The sequence below is a fragment of the Dendrobates tinctorius genome, unplaced genomic scaffold (genome assembly GCF_039654945.1).
Source record: "Dendrobates tinctorius isolate UK_male_01 unplaced genomic scaffold, ASM3965494v1 ptg000034l, whole genome shotgun sequence".
Classification (NCBI taxonomy): Eukaryota; Metazoa; Chordata; class Amphibia; order Anura; family Dendrobatidae; genus Dendrobates; species Dendrobates tinctorius.
This window is the reverse complement of record NW_027361702.1, coordinates 17,087,564-17,108,812: the sequence shown is the minus strand read 5'-3', so window position 1 is coordinate 17,108,812 and position 21,249 is coordinate 17,087,564. Positions and strand designations below refer to the sequence as shown.

The window sequence follows — 21,249 nt, the reverse complement described above, 5'->3', positions numbered from 1 at the left end:
AGTTGGAGTGGTTTTTTTTTTTAGATTTGGCTATCTTAGGAGGATATCTGTTTGTGCAGGTAGCAATTACTGTGCAGATTTATTAGACAACTTAATAAAAACCAAATATATACCCATCTCACTTGTGCCATTGTGCCGCCTGTGCCATTTTGCTGGTTAGTTTTTTTTTTTCTGAGCCCACAACATTAGTAGTTTAAAAAAAAATGTATTTCAATAAGTAATTTAAAAAAATGGCGTGGCGTCCCCCCATTTTTGACAACCAGCCAAGCTAAAGCAGACAGCTGGGGGCTGGTATTTTCAGGATGGTAAGCCCAGCAAAAAATATAGCAGTCTACAGCTGTCCCCCCCGAAAATCTATTAGATGCGTCAATTCTGGCGCTTTGCCAAGCTCTTCCCACCTGCCTTGTGACGGAGGCAAGTGAGGTTCATATTTGAGAGGTTCATGTCATCTTTGTATTGTCAGGTGACACATATTCATTACTAATCCTATAATTATATTGTAAATAAACACATAGCCAGAATAAAGTCCTTTATTTGAAATAAAAACCCCACATTTTTACTTTTTATTTAAAAATAACAATCAATTATACTCACCTAACTCCCATTCCATTGAAGCCATGGTCCCTTGTAAAAAAACAAAAAAACAAAACAAAATCAAAAGCGACCATAACCCTCACCAGTCCGTTGTTCTTTTCTGAGCCGTAATCAACCTCTGGAATAAATAGTTTTTAACCTGGATGGTGCTAAGATGCATCCATCCAGGTTGAAAACCACAGAAATGTGAGCTGCTGCAAGCACAGCCTCTGTGACTAGCGGTGATGTTATATTGTTTACTGCAGGTCACTGAGGCTGTGTTCTCTGCCAGGCCAATGAACTGCGGTGACATCAGTGAGGTCACCTCGCACCGTGAGAAAAAGTACCTGAACCATACCTTTTTTAACTGTTTGGCCAGATCTGAATATGCAGGGGTTCGCCCATCATTGCTTATGGTAAACGTCATAGCAGTGTCTGATTCTTCATCCTTGGCTTCTTTACACACATGTGACTTGGTGACAGGTTCACATACACAAGTGTAGAAAAATGAAAAGCCACAGTATTTTACAAAATGTCTCTAACATCAATTGTTTGAAAAGTTCTACTGAAAAAAAATCAGAACAGAGAATACGGAACGTCCTAAAAGTAACCGAAAAACTAGTTATCTGCACAACAGAGATAATTATTGAACGAAAATATGCGGCACGCAACTGATACTGAAGACGACTTTAATTAATCAAAGTTCTGAGATGGCTGACACATCTTTATCAAGACATGCCACAATGGAAGCCGCCATGTCTTGATAAAGACATGCTCACTTTTCTCCGAGTTGACTAATTAAAATGGTTCTCGGCACTGAAAAGCCCAGAGAGCGGTGTAAAATCTGACAGGCCTAAAGGAAAAGAGATGTACAGAACCACTAGATGAAATAGAACGCTCCTTCACCCTAATTTTATACTTATTCTAATTATGGCCACCGGGCCTGAGTGCAGATGCTCATGCTAAGGATGCCGTGCAGTCGACTCCAGTCTTGGGAACCACAGGCAGCCATTTGTCTTGCGTTTTCCCTTTTCAATGACAGTTGTGCCACTTAACTTATAGAATTTGGATGAATAAAAACACATAATGGGACTTGGTTATCAAAAGTGTCTAAAAGGAAAACCCTCTTTGTTTCCCATAGCAACCAATCACATCACAGCTTTCATTTCATAAACTCCTGTGGCAATATGAAAGCTGCAAAGTGATTGGTTGCTGTTGGCAATAAAAAATGCTTTCTTTTTTCTTTGTTCACTTTGTTTCCACTTTCAGAAACCCCTTTTCCCCGGCTGCAGTTTGTTTAACCCCTTGACACCATGGCCATTTTCCAATTTTTTCCCCGTTTTTTTCTTCTCAATTTTGCAAGAGTCATAACTTTTTAATTTTCCTGTCCACATAGCCGTATGAGGGATTGTTTTTTGCCGGATGAGTTGTACTTTTCATTTACACCATTTATTTTATCATATGATGCATTGAAAAGCAGGGGGAAATTTCCAAGTGGGTTGAAATTCCCCCAAAAAGTGCAATTTCACAATCGTTTTTTATTTACAATGATCAATATGCGAAAAAACTAAGCTGACAATCTGAGATATCAAACATGTATAGTTTTGTTTTTTTTAATTTAAATGTGAAAAAAAATCAGAAATTAGTAAGAAAGAAACCTTTTCTTGTGTCGCCATTTTCCGAGACTAGTAACGTTTTCAGTTTTCTGTAGCTGGGTGAGCTGATAATGTTACTGATACCGTTTTGGTGTAAATATGATGTTTTGATTGCCCATTATTGCAATATTGCAGTGGCCAAAAACCGTAATTCTGACATTGCGATTTTTTTTTCTTCTCATTACACCGTTTACCAATTGATATAATTTGCTTTAAATTTTGATAGATCAGACTTTTACGAACTCAGCGACACCAAATGTGTTTTTTTATGTTTTATTTTTAATTGTGTAAAAGGGGCATGAATTGAACTTTTATATATATATATATATATATTATATTTTTAAAAACTTTTTAAAGTTTTTACTGTACTTAATCGTCTCCGTAGGGGACTTGAAGCTGCGATCGTCCAATTGCCTGTGCTACACATAGTAGGGCATCAGCACTGCTATGTATAATGAAAATCACAATCTTTGATGAATGCCAGCTAAATGCCGTCTTTCACAAGAGGATTGTAATGACAGGCACAGGGGTCTTCTTCAGGCCCCAGGCTGTCATGACAGCCCATTGGTGCCCCGCCATCAAGTCACTGGTGTACTGATGGGAGCGTGGAACGCATGTTAAATGCTGATGTCAGAGACTGACAGCAGGATTTAACAGGTTGACAGGCTCAAAAAAATCTCCACCTGCGGCTTAGAGGCGCATTAAATCAGCCGTCCTGTGCTGGGAAAGATGGAGGCTCAGTGTGCGTGCCCGCATCAAGTCAGGGAGCCGACATATGATGTTAAGGTGTTAGAAAAACAAACATCCTGAGTTGTATTCACCCTTCTCAGGCCCAGGGCTGAGTCTTGCCACTGCTCCCAGTGTCTGTTACTGCCTGCAGCGCTGACATCGCATAGACAATGCTGCAGCTGATCAGTGAGTTGAAGGCACCAGCTGCTCAGAATCACTGAGCTACGTTACTGGTTACAGCATTGTTGACGTTACATAAGGGCTACAAATAATAATGGACACTGGGAGTAGTGATAGAGACTCGGCACAGCCTCTTTGTTGTGCAACTTCAGACAAAGAGCCATCAATGAAGCAGATGGAGACAGGGAATAGAGCTGGAGTGACAGAGGCCTCAGATCTACCATAGTCCTTTAGTCTCATTTGCATATCAATTGAAGCGCTGAGTTTTCAGCAATGGAATAACGGAGCGGCCATGTAAAGGTATTGCTGGACTTGTCTATGAAAGAGCTACATGTGAATATAAATAGTTTGGGGTGTGAGATCCTGCTGACAGATTCCCTTTCAAGTGTCAATATTGGCTCTCAGGATTGCCATCTCCATTACATTCTGCCCTCCTCTCTGAAGAGGCTACTTCCATAGAAAAAGAGCTAATAAGTCAGTTTGTTTTGATCGCGACATTTAGCCACATGCCATGTTTTTTGTCTGCTTTGCTTCTGCCACTTACACATAGATTGGCGCTTCTATCGCCCGTGTCTGTACGTGCGGGGGACGCCGTATCTTGTACCTATCCTAATAGCTACATTATTTATAACCCTTAAGTAAAATAAATGTTTTAGATGAAAATTTGACATGTTTCTGATCTTTGCAAAGTCTGATCCATCATTTTTCATAAACGCTCGCTGTGTTATTGTAAAATGCATTCGTCTAAATGTAACATAATAACATAATTAGCGTATTCAAGGGAGCGATCGGCGCTCAATTACGAGGACACTTGAAGTCAAATAATGTGCTGTACTGCTGAAAACATTACAATCCCAAACTTTATTGAACATTTAAAGCCATAAAGGGAAGTGTGGAGGGATAAAATTACCACTCACATTCTTAAAAGCTAAACATCAAAAAAGCCGAAGAAGTCTATGATCATATATTACAACAGATAACGAGTAATTAAATTTCGAGTGGTCTTCCAAAGCATACAATTTGTATATAAATTTTTACCAGGTCGTTGACATAGTGAGGATAAAATGTGAAAAATATGAGAAAATCTGTAAACGCCAGGTTTATCTCCGCTGCTAAATCAATTACAGAGAAGCGAGTAAATGGCGAGCACGTTAGAGAGCGCCACCTATTAGTATCCAGATTTATTAGGCACCGTAAGAATGAAGGAAATGAAAGAAGACAGGAGAAATGAGAAGAAAGCAGTGTTTAATTCCTTAAGTGCCCTCCAACTGATTTTGGAAAGAAGACGACCACAGCACGGAGAAGATAGAACCATTCTGTGTGCGGCCGGAGACGTGCCGCAGCAAACGGCCACATAATAATGCAGCAATCCTATTATCTCTCATCCATATTTACATCAGGAGCATGAAGGCCTTGGCTCGTCGATGCTGGATGGCCCTGGTCTACATCCCAAACGAGAACTTGAAAAGCATAATGCCGATGATTGTTTCTTGGATGACTGGATCTCGCAGCTGTGAAATGCAGCTTGGATTTATGGCTTTTGTCTCCAGCGGTATCCATGCTGATAAACTGGCACTTCCTATGCATGGTTGGCCAAGTGGCAAAGAAAGGCAAATTTCCATGTCTTTACCATGGATAAAGCAGCTTATAAGGCATGTACAGCTGTCTTTACCCATACATTAGGTGTAGCTTGCGTTCTTCATTTGGAGCCGTGTATATTTCTTTTCTTCTCTACTCCAATAAGGCAGAGATATATTCAGAGATTTATTATCTAAGGAACATCTAAAGCTCCCATACACTGTAGATGGCCGTCAGCCAAATGATGGCACCAACCTCGCCCGATACTCCCATACACAGGAACGCTCGCTCTTGTGTTGTCTATGAGAGAGCCGCTGCCAGACTCCACGGTTGGCACCTTATCACTTATCAATCGACAGGGCACCCCATAAATGGTAGACTGTTCGCCAAATCCACCGATATCAACAGGTTCGGTTGATGTTATTATAAAGTGTATGGTGGCTTTAAGCTGATCTGATATTGGCTCATGCTGACACAGACATCTTGTGTCCATGTGCTCTAGTAATCTATGTTCACACATTGCATTTTTCCTACAGGCAAGCTGCTGGCAAAAAGAAGGTTTTAAAAGTTTTATGCATTTTTGCTAGTTTTTTTTTTTTTTTGCTGCGTTTTTCATTGCAGATTACAGTGGCATATAAAAGTTGGTGCACCCCTGGTCAAAATTACTGTTATTGAGAACAGTTAAAGTGGTATACCCATCTCCAAGATCCTATTCCAAAATATGTTATGGGTGTAATAGTAATAATATTAGCAAATACCTTCAGTTAGAAATGTAGTATAGTTTTTCTGATGTCTTTCCTCATGTGCAGGGCATTGCAGGACCTTAGGTTTCCATGGTTACAACCACTGATATAGTGGCAGCTAGTTGCTAGTGGTCGTAACTAGAGTTGAGCGAAACAGGTCGGTCAGATTCAAAAGTTGCCGACTTTCGCCAAAGTCGGGTTTCATGAAACGAAACCAGACCACAGTGTGAAGTTGGCCATGCGGTCGGCGACCCAAGCGTCAAAGTCGGGTTTCACCGAATGCTTGCACGTGACTTTTTTCAGCCAATGAGAGAAGCGGAGCGCAGCGTAGCGGGAGCATAGCTGGAGTTGGAGTGGGAGTGAGAGAGAGAGAGAGGGAGAGGGAGAGAGAGAAGAGAGAGAGAGAAGAGAGAGAGATTTTGCCACCTCTGGGGTTAAAATTCATGCCAGGTGTGTTTACAGTCCTCCACTCACTGCCGACTTTTCTCCCCATTGACTTGCATTGGGTTTCGTGTTTCACGACTTTTCCATATAGTCGGCCAATTTCGTTCTACTCGACTTTTGAGAAAGTCTGGTTTCATGAAACCCGACTCGACCCTAAAAAAAGCAAAGTCGCTCATCTCTAGTCGTAACCCATTGATACCTAAGGTCCTGCAATACCTGCACATGAGGAAAGACAGTGAATTGGAAAAACTATACTAATATTTGCTAATATTATTATTATTACACCTACTACATATTGGGCAGGATCTTGGAGATGAGAATACCCCTTTAAAGGGAATCTCACCTCATTTTTCCCATATGAGATGCGGCCACCGCCATCAGGGACTTATCTACAGCATTCTGTAATGCTGTAGATAAGCCCCCGATGTAACCTGAAAGAGAAGAAAAACATGTTATATTATACTCACCCAGGGGCGGTCCAGGTCCGGTCCGATGGGTGTCGTGGTCCGGTGCCTCCCATTTTCTAGCGATGACGTCCTCCTCCTTACAGAATGCTGTAGATAAGCCCCTGATAGCGGTGGCCGCATCTCATATTGTAAAAATGAGGTGACAGATTCCCTAGAGATGTCATCACTAGAAGATGGGAGGCGCCAGACCGGACCGCAACACCCATCGGACCGGACCCCGGGGTGAGTATAATCTAACTCGTTTTTCTTATCTTCTAGTGATGATGTCATCTTCCGTCATTTTTTACATTTTAAAAATTACAAAAAGGAAAGTGGGCTGATGCAAAAGTTTTGGCACCCTTGAAGATTTGTGCACTGCAAGAAGAGTTCCAAAAATAACCAAGCATATACAGTTAGGTCAATATATATTTGGACAGAGACAACATTTTTCTTATTTTGGTTCTAGACATTACAACAATGAATTTTAAACAAAACAATTCAGATGCAGTTGAAGTTCAGACTTTCAGCTTTCATTTGAGGGTATCCACATTAAAATTGGATGAAGGGTTTAGGAGTTTCAGCTCCTTAACATGTGCCACCCTGTTTTTAAAGGGACCAAACGTAATTGGACAGATTAAATAATTGTAAATAAAATGTTCTAGCACTTGGTTGAAAACCCTTTGTTGGCAATGACTGCCTGAAGTGTTGAACTCATGGACATCACAAGACGCTGTGTTTCCTCCTTTTTGATGCTCTGCCAGGCCTTCACTGCGGTGGTTTTCAGTTGCTGTTTGTTTGTGGGCCTTTCTGTCTGAAGTTTAGTCTTTAACAAGAGAAATGCATGCTCAATTGGGTTGAGATCAGGTGACTGACTTGGCCATTCAAGAATATTCCACTTCATTGCTTTAATAAACTCCTAGGTTGCTTTGGCTTTATGTTTTGGGTCATTGTCCATTTGTTGTATGAAACGGCGACCAATCAGTTTGGCTGCATTTGGCTGGATCTGAGCACACAGTATGGCTCTGAATACCTTAGAATGCATTCGGCTGCTTCTGTCCTGTGTCACATCATCAATAAACACTAGTGACCCAGTGCCACTGGCAGCCATGCATGCCAAAGCCATCATACTGCCTCCGCCATGTTTTACAGATGATGTGGTATACTTTGGATCATGTGCTGTACCATGCCTTCACCATACTTTTCTCTTTCCATCATTCTGGTAGAGGTTGATCTTGGTTTCATCTGTCCAAAGAATGTTCTTCCAGAACTGTGCTGGCTTTTTTAGATGTTTTTTAGTAAAGTCCAGTCTAGCCTTTTGATTCTTGATGCTTATGAGTGGCTTGCACCGTGCAGTGAACCCTCTGTGTTTACTTTCCTGAAGTCTTCTCTTTATTTTTAGATTTGGATATTGATATGCCTACCTCCTGGAGAGTGTTGTTCACTTGGTTGGCTGTTGTGAAGGGGTTTCTCTTCGCCATGGAGATTATTCTGCAATCATCCACCACTGTTGTCTTCCGTGGGCGCCCAGGTCTTTTTGCATTGATGAGTTCACCAGTGCTTTCTTTCTCAGGATGTACCAAACTGTAGATTTTACCACTCCTAATGTAGCAATTTCTCGGATGGGTGTTTTCTGTTTTTGCAGCTTAAGGATGGCTTGTTTCACCTGCATGGAGAGCTCCTTTGACCGAATGTTTCCTTCACAGCAAAACCTTCCAAATGCAAGCACCACACCTCAAATCAACTCCAGGCCTTTTATCTGCTTGTTTGAGAATGACATAACAAAGGGATTGCCCACACTTCTCCATGAAATAGCCTAGGAGTCAATTGTCCAATTACTTTTGGTCCCTTTGAAAACAGGATGGCACATGTTAAGGAGCTGAAACTCCTAAACCCTTCATCCAATTTTAATGTGGATACCCTCAAATGAAAGCTGAAAGTCTGAACTTCAACTGCATCTGAATTGTTTTGTTTTAAATTCATTGTGGTAATGTCTAGAACCAAAATTAGAAAAATGTTGTCTCTGTCCAAATATATATGGACCTAACTGTACTCTTGACTCTTTTCAGATTAGCAATGAGTGGAGAGAGCAGGCACATGAACCCCCACTTCTCCGCTCACTGGTGTTAGGCTCTTTGTGACCCAAAGTTGTGACCCTCATCTCTCAGACATGGCCTTTTCAATCGCCACTGCCACTTCTCCACTCACTGGTAGCCTTTCAACAGCCAGAACAGGACAATAGGGGAGCATATTCTGGAGACAGATCCATGTCCCACCTCATCTAACTCTAGCACCTTTCAAACATCTATGGCATATCCCATGTCTCTAGTTAGACAACCTGATTAGAGAGTAACCATCATTTTAAATAAGAGTGGTGTTCACTGTTCGAACTACTTATCTATTACCAGAGTTGAGAGCATTGGTAAAAAATTTTTGAGATTCCATTATGTTCATATGCTTCATGTATATTAATGCTAAAGAGGATATTCCTGCTGCTCCTCTCAATTTTCCATTTTTTTGTTTTTGTTATTTGTGGTCTTATTTTTTAAATCTGCCATACTGCTACAGAGATATAGGCCTTTTACTGAGTGCTTTTTTTTATGGCTTTTAACATAAAAATCAACCCCCAAATAAAATATACTCTTTATTAATATTAAATAAAAGGTAAAAAAAAAAACCCCAAAAAAACGAACATGCCCCAAAATAAAAATAAGTGATAAATGGTCCCAGGTCCACAATCAATATCAGCTACTTTGAATAGTAGGGCAATAGTTTCCCTCAACAGTATACCCTAAACTATCACTCCCTCTACTTATCCCCTCCTATTTTGCTGCCCTTTACAAAGTAGTGGACATTGATTGTCTCCCTAGGGCCATTTACCACTCTTTTTTTCATTTTTCCATTTGGGGTATGTTTTTTTTTGTATCTTTTAATTAATATTAATAAACATATTTTATTTGAGGGTTGTTTATGTTAGACACCTTTATTTCCTCCAGACATGTATTACCTTAGTTAGTCTTTTTATGGTTTTTACCAAAGGGACGTGGCTCACAGATTCTCTGGAGGCATGTCCTTAGGCTGTCCTGCATTACATTAGCAAGAAGCTCCCCCTTGGTAACGACCATAAAACATGGCGCTGAATAAGAGCACAAATTGCTCACTTTTCACTTGGTTGGTCCTTATTAATGTGTAATGCTTTATTTCCCCTGTGGAGGTGCTGCAGTTATATTGAACCGTTGACCAAGGTGGACAAAACACGTTGATATGGGCTGGAATAAGAATCTCTTGTTGCAGTATATTTGAAGATTTTTGACATTGGAACTGCATATTTTTCAAGTGGAAAACCAACTTGAAAAACTTGGTGTTGGTCCGTCACTTGAAAAAGACATGGGTCCACTGTTGAAATGCATAATGTTAGTAAAAACCTTCCAAGAGATTTTTGTTCCAGAGACGCAGACCATATCTATGCGTTTTGTCCTTCTTGGTCAATTTTCTCTGGTAGATTTTCATCCCTAGCCATGGGGCACTGGTATCTGGCAATACATGTTTAGGAGTTGTGCCTCACGCCACCCAAACAGGTGAGCAACACCAGTTGTTTCTGTATCCTCGTTGGGTTTCACCCTATATTTTGTGCTTTATTCTCTACACAGCTCCATTTTTAACTATTGTAAGCAGTGTCGGACTGGGATGCCAAGAGCCCACCAGTACCCACTCCAGGGCCCCACTTTTCAGCTACATGCAAATGTGACATTATCCTCAATCGCAAAATTTATATAACAATAAACTGGGTAGATTGTTAAATGACTAAGATGCTGCCATTGTCTGTACATAATGAGTTATGTATATTGTGCCAAGTACTGCTCGTATAAGATGGTGGTGGCCCATTGGAGGATTCTCCTGTTCTCCCGTGAGCAAGTCCAAACCTGATTGTAAGGTTAGACCTTGCAACAAAACCTATTTATTTTCTAGAATCATTGCTCACATTTTTTTTTAAGTGAAAAGAAAGGGGGAGACAGGGCGCTTCCAATGCGTAAGTCTGTATGGAAAGCAGATGAGTGCACAGCAAGTGTTAGGCTCACCTGATAGGGTTGTGAGAGTCACAACACCTATAATCGCATAAAACAGCTGCAGCAGTCTGCACGAGGTCCAAGGACTTGGTACAAAGAGAAGGCTGGTAGTGCAATAAGAGACTGCGCTGCTGTGGTAGAATTCAAGGTATCTTTATTGCCAACGCGTTTCCTGAGCCAGTCCCAGCTCACTTCATCAGTCCCTGCCCTGATGAAGTGAGCTGGGACTGGCTCAGGAAACGCGTTGGCAATAAAGATACCTTGAATTCTACCACAGCAGAGCAGTCTCTTATTGCACTACCAGCCTTCTCTTTGTACCATTTTTTTTAAAGTCACATAAGTAACATACCAAGAAGAATAACAGACATTTTGTAGATAAACTAATAAAAAGAAGATGCAATGCTGTAGACGATACTGGGAGTTGTAAGAAATGTTTGTGCTATCGTTTCACACGTGTTTCCTTGTGTTCATAAGATATGGCAATATTCACTTAATTTCAAACTGTTACACTATAGCAGAATATAGTAATACATACAAATTATATATACCAGTGAAGGTGCATAAAACCGCAGGTGAAGGTAAAACTGAAGTGTTCCCCACAGAAATTAGGCTGCTGCTTTTATTTTACAACCTGCATTTAATATGCGGCTCTGGTTGGGACTCACTTTAAATATCATCATCAGCAATTCTCTTAATATATTATTATGGGAATAACTCTCTTTTACAAACTGGAGCAATATTAAAACCTATAAGAAAGGATTTAACCTTCTGGACTTTTTTTTCCTTTTAGATTTTATTATACAACAATGAATGGAAGTGCATGTAAAGGAACCTGTGACCATGATCTAGAGGAGGAGGAGCCGAGTAGACTGATATTTAGGTTCGTGAGAAAAGATTCAGTAGAATCTGTGTTTTAGTCATTTAATCCTCTGCACTCTTTAGGATTTTGGGTCCAGTGGGCGGTCCTATCAGTGACTGACAGCTACCTCTGTATGCACTCTTTTACAAAGAAAGCTGTTGGTAACTGATCAGACCGCCCACCGGGCCCAAAATCCTAAAGAGTGTAGAGAAATAAATGACTAAAACACAGATTATACTGAATATTTTCTCACAAACCTATATATAAATCTCCTCCACTCTCCTTTCCCTGTAGACTGGTATGTGAATGGTGATACGTTCCCTTTTTAAGGGGATGTCCAGGCTCGGGGCTCAAGTCTACAGTCACTCTACGTGACTGCAGACTTGTGCATCTTCATTACTGTGCACAGTGCACACTGTCAGGATTCTCCTGTGCTGGCTTCGAAACCAGGTGATCACGTGCCAGCTGGAAGTGCATGGCCTCACTCAATTCACTTGTCTAGTCAGAATGTGGCTGAAAATATGCAAATCACATCCTTGCAGTCACATGAACACCTGTTCTTGACACTTGTATCAGAGAATCTTGATAGCTCGCACTGTGCACGCTCAAAGGATTCACAAGTCTGATATCAGACAGAGTGACTGCAGACTTGAGCCCTAAGCCTGGATAACACCTTTAAATATGCTTTTGCTACACTGATTGACAGAGGGGGGGGACTTTGACAAGGTGGAAACAAATCTCAAAAAATATTTTGGCCACTAGCATCACATGTTTTTTTTTTTTTTTTTTTTTTTTTACAGAATGGCAGAAGTTCAGTTCTCTTGGAACTCTACCAATCCCTAGGATGGAGAGTTTAATCACTAGCAATTCCACGGTGAGAGAGCTTGGAAGGTATGGTTCCACTCCATACAACTCCATAGAAAGTACAGAAAAAAGCTAGAATTAGTCTAGCGTTAGAGAGCTTTTTCAGGGTCAGGAATTTGAAGGCCTATCCTTAAAGCAATCAATATTAGATTGGGGGTGTCTGGTTCCCAGCATCATCAACAAACTGCTTATAGTGACAGATTATACCACCCTCTGTATGAGACAACACTGTAATAACTTACACTGATGCTACGAAGTATGGCTAAGGGAGGTCAGAACGACATGCAACCCATCAAAAGCATTGAAGAGGACTTGAATGAGTCCTAGGTCATCCACACAGTGTCCCAATCACACTCCTTTACTGGAAGAGGGCTGGGAAAAGCACTGTAGTGCACATGCACCGGCTTTCACCTATGGGTCATCGATGGTCTTTGACCTTTCCCGGCGCATGCGCACTACAATACTTTACTCTGCTCTCGGCAAGGCACAGAGAAATGCGCTTGCAAAGGAGCACAATGAGGGACACCATGTGGATGATGTAGGAAGCGTCATCCGCACAAAGCAAGAGGGAGGACAGTGATTCCAAGAAGAAAGGAGGTGCCAAATCTAGACCACAGAGGCTCATTGGACTGGACTGCCCTGTCTGTGAGTATAATTAAAGTTATTTTTTGTGTCTTGCGCTGACAAATTTCAGACATTTATTTAAATTCTGGGAAAACCTCTTTAAGTATATACACATAGCACATAAACAGTGAATGGTCACACTTGTAGTATGTGGTCAAGTGTATCCATCTTGAAAACAGACATGGTGTCTTTAAAGTACAAATTTTAGTGTAATTCTATGATGTTCCTAGAATATTCCCCCCAAGTTGAGTGACTCTTTCCAGTAACATCTATGTACAGTAGTCAAAACACCTAGGGCCCGATTCATACTTTGCGTTTCTTTAAAGTCACTTTTCTTTTTACGTCATTCATTTTTTTTGCAACTAATTCTTCAAAATGGCTCACGTGGTTCATGAATTTTGTGAAAATCACAAATTCTCTTTTTAGTTTTGACCTGCGTTTTGAGACTTTTTAGCTCAAAAAAAGTTGTTTCGCTAAAAAGTTGCAAAAATTAGAAGCGGAAATAACATGACTCCAATTATGTACAGAAGTACATTTGCACAAATACTTTGTGACCTATTTAAAGAATTGCACTTGATAAATTAGCCGAAAACATCTGGAAGCTCCAAACCTCACCCGTAATGAGCAACATATAAAAAAATAAAATAGAATAAAAAAAATAGAGCAGTTAAAGGAAGAATAAGGTGCAAGTGAAATAAAAAAAGGCAAAAAACGCCCAAAAAACTAGACCAAGAAAAGCACAAATGAATCAGTCCAAATCGCAGGGTGAAAGTCAAGAAATGCAGTTTTTTTTTCAAATGCATTAAATAAAATCGCACCTGTTTTGAGTGAAAAAAACCCATACAAGACCTGCCCTATTTGGAGGCAGCGTAGAATATTTTTATTTCTATATTTAATTTGTTATTTTTTTTTTATTTGGTGGTCCATGTTCTTACACAGCAGTGTACCTACTTGAGTTGCTACTTCATTATATTTTAAAATCTATTTCTATGTCTTACCTTTCTGATACTGAAGCCACAGTTGCTGTTGAACTTTCTTGCTGGGGAACCGGATGGTGCAGGTGAGTTCTGAGCCATAAAGTGCCTCTGAAATATAATGGGAGCCGTATATCTGTAGTATACTTTGTAACTCTTCCCGACTACTGTGGGGACTTATCATCTTCAGCACATTGGCAAATCCTGTAACGTGAACTTGTGAAATTATTTTTCCACCACATTTATATGCAGCATAAAATAACACTTCATAATGAATCCCCCTAAGTCTGTCAATCCACATTAAAATAAGGTATCAAATTGAAATATATGCAGACAATAGATAAGTTTATCAAAGTTTCACCAGATTTCCCTGTACAAACTACACACTTTGTTACATAGATTTCGTAGACCTTATGTGTCTGGTGTATTTACTTTGGAAATTCATGTAAGAATGGCTGTATAATCCTGATATTAAGATGAGCATTTTATACTCTGGTTGTAGTTGAACTCATAAAATGATCGTTTTCATATGAAGTAGGAACTTAAAGCTATTACTATAACGATAAGAAAACATGAATTTTCAAAGTATGTACATCGGTTTCATCAGGTATATTTAATGTTTGTGGATCTCCTTTAAAGAGGACCTGTCACTTTCTCAAATAAATTGAGGTAACTACATTGTAAAAATCCCTTAGTTCTTTCCCATTTTGTGCTGCGCCGTTCCATTGCAGAGATATTCACATTTGTTACTTTTGGAGTGCAGTATGTGAAAATGTGAAATCTCTGCTTTGCAATCAAACTGGGCGTTTCTTCAGAGTCTTCTCTGGGGGCGTGCACTTTCACCCCTTTGTCCCTGATGCTGCCAATAACAACTTAGAAGTTTATCTAACAGTCTGTCAATCTCAGATACAGCTGAGCTGTGATTGGCAGAATCTTGGAGAGAGGGGTGAAAGTGCACACCCCCCAGAAAAGAGTCTGAAGAAACACCCAGTTGGACTGCAAAGCAGAGATTCCACATACTGCTCTCCGGAATAAACAAATATGAATATCTCTACAATGGAGTGATGCAGCATAAACCAGTAAAAAAAGAGCTGCAGAATAAAGGGAGCTCAGAGATTTACCTCATTTTTTTTTAATTAGCAACTGACAGGTTCTCTTTAAAGAAACTCTTCAACTATACATGTATTTTATGCTATGCCTAGTGCAAGGCTTGGGAAGGTCAAAGAATGTCTCATAGAGAAGTTTGCTACTGTGTACTAAGCACAACACAGTATATATGTGTTGCCTAGAGTGTCTTTTTTTTAAACATTATGGGTTTAATCTGCAGGTTAATAATGTTCCAAACCTGCCTGGCACTGTCTCTTAGAACCCCCGCTGCCAGGAGGAAATTAACGTTATTCCTCCTGGTAATGTTCAGGTTTCATTCACGGAGCGGTGGCGGCACCGTTTCAGTCACCATTCAGTGCATAAAGAGCAGTGGCTGTAACTGCGCCTCCAGCACTGACTGACAGCCAGCCCTATTGATGACCTGCTGTTAGTCAGTGCAGGAGGCGCAGTTACAGGTGCCTCTCTCTATACACAGAGAATTGAATGAACCCACACCGATGTCACCCCGTGACTGAAGGATGAACGCTATCTGGAGGAATAGAGTTAATTGGAGGAGGTCTAAATGCCGAAGTTGGGAAGGTTCAGAACGTTAGTATAAAACACTTACTGTACATTACATGAAAATAAAAAAATGTATTATATACTGTATCTGTATAGCAATAAGAACCTGAAGAATTTGTCAGGTTACGAATCATGACATGTTTTTAAATGGTCTAAAAAAGCAAGACAAAAATGTAATGCCAAAAATTGCTGTATTCAAAAAATATAAATTACATAAAATTATACATTTAATATAAATGACACAAAAAATAAATAACTTACACAGTAATTTTTGTTATTGTTTTTAAGTTCTTTTCAGTTAGAAGTTTGGGGAAAAATTAATCAAATCAAAAGAGCTGACCTGTGGACAATGAAATTGAGTTGAGCTTCACTTTATAAAGGTTGCTGCGCACTCTCCATTGCTGCACCACAGGATATCCCATTGCTTCATTATATCTCACTTCACCTAATGATAATAAGTAGGAGTGTCAGAACATTATAATTGCACATTTCTGTCTTTTTTTCAAGGTGGATTTTTAAAACCATGTGAGCAAATGTTAGGTGCAGATGCTAAATGCTAATTTTGTGCCTCACGGTTGAGCATGTACAGATATAGCAGCAGCTAACATTAGCACAACAATACCGGACCCATTCATTCATTGTTTGAAAGGCTGAGACAGGTTAACTAGACAGGTGAGACTACACAAATACTCTAGAGCGTTGTGGCACGCTACCCTATTAATGTAGTGTTATGTTGGCAGCTGTAGTATCTAGTTCAGTTGGTACAATGCTTTACTCAAGAGTGCCAAACAAAACAACTTTCAAGTCAAGAAAATGTAATTTTGGCACTCCGGTAAAAATAAATCAAACATATCTTGAAACTTTACTGTCTCACAGCTACAACATTTGGTGGACACCAACATTCTGCTATATTAGAGTGGCCAGTCTAGTTTTCTATGGCAGCAGGTTCAGAACAATCTTCACTGCTGTAGCCGGCATCCATGGAACGGTATGTTGGGCACCTTTGACGTGTACTAGGCCTTATGACATTAAGATGTCATGTAAATTCCAAGTCTCATGCACCACCATGATGATAATCAACAATACGAGAAAGCATGGATTTTTTTGTTGTCAGTTGGTCCTATCCTGTGATACTTAAGCTATAAAACTTGGCACTTGGATGCAATGAAAAATTTAACTTTGAGTAATAGCAATCCAAAAATGCAGACATTTCGGTCTATAGAAGTGACCTTCATTAATACAGGATTGCCCAGTATGGATAATTGATACAAAGAAGCTGCGCAAATGCAAAAGGCGGTATCCACTGCTGCAGAAAGGGAGAAGGCACTTTTGCGAAACGTCAGTATTTTTGGATTGATGTTACTCAATAAAGTTCAATTTTTCATTGCATCTGAGTGCCATCATGATGTTAGTCATGTCACAACCTCATTACATCACGTGGTACAGTAACTACCTGAGGCACCCTCGATGCCGGTCCAAATATGGTGGTCCGGCCGCTAAACATGACAGGATGCTGTACAAGGGCAGCAGGAGTCTTTTTGCTCAACCCTAGGCAAGATGAAAATTTATGTCAAGTAACCAAGACCTGGTGATACCACTGCACCAACCTGTCATAATTTAACAGTTAATGAGATGATCACATATAAGTACTGCTTTCCGAGCTGGTTGTAAGAAACCCAGAGACATGAGTCCTCTTTATGTCCATAATTATAAAACTTCTCTTCTAATGGTTGTCACGAAAATGTTACAACACGCCTGCGACAGCACAGCTCATCTAGTAATGAGCAATGTCTTGTGTGGGAGGCTTCATTGTCTTACAAATACATGAATCTTTATTCTGCAGAAAAGATTGCCGCCTTGCCTTTGAACCAAGTAACACATGAAGCCAAGTTCTGTTTGGAGTTTGTGGCGATTCGAGAATGTAGATGTCATTTGTCACCGGGCTACAGCAAAAAAATAAATATGGTGCTTGATATTTAGCAGTAATATTTTTTAGCATGTTTTGTCTTGGACTATAATGAGTGATTCCCTACTAACATTTAAGAAGGGACTGGATGCTTTTCTATAAAAGTATAATATTACAGATTTTATACACTAGTTTCCTTGATGTTGCGTGGATCCAGGGAGCTAGTCTGATTACCGTATGTGGAGTTTGGGAAGGAATTTTTTTCCCCAATGTGAAGCTTACTGTTAGCCACATGGGTTTTTTTTGCCTTCCTCTGGATCAACATGTTAGGGCAGGTTAGGATAGGATATGGGTTGAACTAGATGGACTTAAAGTCTGCCTTTAACCTTAATAACTATGTTGCTATGTTACCATGTTACGAATGTTAATGACAGCTTAGGGTAATGTTCTGATCATCCAACATATGCCTGATCTCTACGATCTGCAATGTTTCAAGTAGATCAGCTGTGCAGCAGAAAGACACAAAGCAAGCTAATGACCGGTCAGTATCTAAATAAGGAAAATGCCGTCGTCCATCCATACTTAGGTACGCGCTGCTCCTTCTTTAACATTGAGTGCCATAAATGGGAACTGTAATATCATCTAAGCAGCATGGAGAGACTCACTTAAAACATAACTTTAAATAATAGTATATAGTATAAAATTAGGATATTCCCAGGAGAAGAAACACACAGTAAAAAGTACATATACCAATACTATAGGTGGATAAATAACCTATATTGGTAAGTAAATACAGTTATATGACTATTACATAGAAAGGTGCCATAGTATGTAAAAAAATGGTTTAGATCTCACATATTTCATATTTCAGATGTGGAGGTGTAAAAGTTCATGGAGTCCCACAGGTAGCAAAGGTCAGGTATAACTCTTGTAACTTTGGTGGGTGTGGTCCCACTGCACCAAGGGCCGGGCTTACCCTGGAGAACATGACTAAGAATCTACCGGGTCTTCACTAGAGCCCTTGATGGTGAGGATAGGCTTGACTGCTGGTAAGACTCCAGGGCAGTACACGGGCCTGCAGCAGCTGACAGGAAGGTCAGAGACACAGGTATGAGTTACAGGTGGATAGAGACAAAGACGTGGTCAGACAATCCAAGGACATGGCAGGCAGCACAGGTTCAGCATAAGTAGCCAAGGTCAGAAGCTGAGATGTCAGCGTAAACTCTAAATGAGCCGAATAACAGCAGGCGAGACAGAACAAACATGCACCCACAGGATCCAGAGACAAGCAACTGGGAACCAAAGATTGGGCAAGGAGTGGTGGGAGGAGCTGCTTAATAAACCCAGGGATAAATTCCTGTTGGATCCTCATAGCCAGGTATGATTCTCGGGGAGCAAAGCTGACAGTGAGCCCAAGGCAGCTCAGGAAGATGTTCTGACACTGGGGAATCAGAGTGGTGAAATGCAGTGAGTAGTGCGGCTCCTAGAAGGCGTGCTAGATGCCAGCATGACAGCACTCACCCCCCAATTTTCATCAGGCTTGTTCCTGTAGGTCTTATTATTGCTAGCGCACCGTGGATAGGCAGTTACAAAGTCCCAAGCGTCCTTGGCCAGCTTGGATTCATGTCTCTAGGACAGAATTCTCCTCCCGCTAGTTGAAGAAAAGGTCTTATCCGGAAGGGCGGCTTTTACAAGACCTGGAGCCATTTCAACAATCTTAGCTGGGTTAAAGATGTCAAAGGATCGAGACAAGACGCTAGTCTCGGGCAGGGAAGGCAAGTCCGAAAGAGAGGAAGGAGGGGACTTGGGCAAGACCTTGGAAAGGTAGTTGGTAGAACACAATAATCCTCATTGATGCATCTGACTGGTGACCTAGTCAATGACCGGTGTGTGTAGAAGAAACCATGGAATGCCTAGAAGAACATACTTTTAAGAGCTAGGTAGCACATAAAAAGAGATTCTATCAGAGTGCTGGGTTCCAATCTGCAGGGTGACAGGCAGCATGACATGACAAATAGGTTCCATCAGGGGATGTCATGTCAATGGAGGCAACAACCAGGGGATGAACTAGCTGTTGCGTAGGAAGCTGAAGGCGATGAACCAGATCGGGGTGAAGAGGTTTCCAACGAATCCAGAGTCTAAATGGGCTGCTGCAGAGAGAGACCTCTCTCCCCAAATTAATTTGACTTGGATTAAAACTTTTGGAGAGTTAACTTTCCCATCTGTTGTCATCCCATCTGTGGTCATGCAAGCTTATATCTGGTAACCAGCTCTTTCAATCTCTGCTCTGAATCAACCTGTGTTTCTCCACTCCATTCAATGTCAGCAAGCAGTTAATCCTGAATGCTATATATGTGTTTTCAACTATGCAAGCTTATATCTGGTAACCAGCTCTTTCAATCTCTGCTCTGAATCAACCTGTGTTTCTCCACTCCATTCAATGTCAGCAAGCAGTTAATCCTGAATGCCATATATGTGTTTTCAACTATGCAAGCTTATATCTGGTATATCGTTTTTTCAACTTACTCTGCTTGTCCCCTTATGTTGTGAGGTCAAGAAACTTTTCAAAGTGCTTTATGATCCATGTAGTGCTGGACATCTGTTTATTTGACCACAACATTTTATTGGGTCCTGCTGTCTCAATTTAGTTTGATTGATTAACGAGAAGAGAGAGAGCAAAAAAAAAAAAAAAGTTCTAAGTCTTAGCCTCCAATATATTCAGACATAGCTTGGGGAAGCATTTATGCAGGGGACATTTATGCACATGTAATCTAAGTACATGTATCAAAGTACTGGCAGTTATAACACGGCAGTTAGACAAGGCAGGAGACAGGTAAGACATTTATATACATCTGCTCCCTGTACATTTGGAGTACAACAAATATATACCATATGCATTTGTGTCATTTATATCCTGGCCGCTGCATTCACACACATCCACCGCCCTGGCATTAACTTTATACACTCCATCCATATCGGCCCCTCGCTCCTTTCCTCTCCTATGTATAGCACTCATGCTCTTTTCACATTGTTAAATTGCACAGATCCAGTCAGTCCCACCATTCAACATAAGAGACGCTCTCACAAATCACTTAACCATCTGCTCACTCTTTCTATCCTCCTTCTCCTAGTCGCAGGAGACATTGCTCCCAACCCTGGTCCCCCATGTTATAGAAAGTCAAACCCCCCAACTGCTACACTCAGAAACCCCTCTAATCTTATTAATATTCCCTGCATGCCATCTGTCTCTCTTAATTGTGCACTTTGGAATTCTCGCTCAGTGTGTATCAAACTCTCCTTCACTCATGACTTTTTCCATTCTAATTCTCTTAACCTCCTGGCTCTTACTGAAACCTGGATCCAGCAGTCAGACCCTACCGCTGCTGCTGCTCTTTCATACGGGGGACTACACTTCTCTCATACCCCAAGATCAGACAATAGAGCAGGGGGAGGCGTTGGTCTGCTCCTATCACCAAAATGTACCTTTCAGGTTATCCCTCAACTACCCTCACTAGTCTTCCCTACTTTTGAGGTCCATGCCGTCAGACTCTACACCCCCTTCTCCATGCGAGTGGCGGTGGTGTATCATCCTCCCGTCCCCTCCCATTAGTTCCTGGATCATTTTGCCACTTGGCTTTCACATTTTCTCTTCTGTGACATCCCTACCCTCATCATGGGAGATTTCAACATCCCTATTGCTCTTCCCCTCCCCCAATCTGCTACTCACCTTTTATCTCTAACCTCCTCGCTTGGCCTTTCACAGCTTACTAATTCTCCAACGCATGAAGACGGAAACTCCCTCGACTTGGTCCTCTCTCGGCTTTGTACAGTGGATGATTTTGCAAACTCCCCTCTCCCGCTCTCTGACCACAATCTTCTTTCATTCTCTATCAAGAACTGCCAGGCTGCTCAGGTCACCCCCACTGTCCATATTTATAGAAA

At 40.8% G+C, this 21,249-nt stretch overlaps 1 protein-coding gene across 2 annotated transcripts in view; it reads right to left on the bottom strand.

The window, feature by feature from the left end:
* ASTN2 (astrotactin 2) overlaps positions 1-21,249 on the bottom strand; it is a 1,339,273-nt gene that overhangs the window by 386,805 nt on the left and 931,219 nt on the right. For both annotated transcript variants that reach the window (XM_073573127.1, XM_073573126.1), the window contains exons 14-15: positions 15,742-15,846; positions 13,758-13,937 (exon numbers count right to left, since the gene is read on the bottom strand). In XM_073573127.1, the coding sequence (XP_073429228.1) occupies positions 13,758-13,937; positions 15,742-15,846 (285 nt within the window). The remainder of the gene's footprint in view (positions 1-13,757; positions 13,938-15,741; positions 15,847-21,249) is intronic.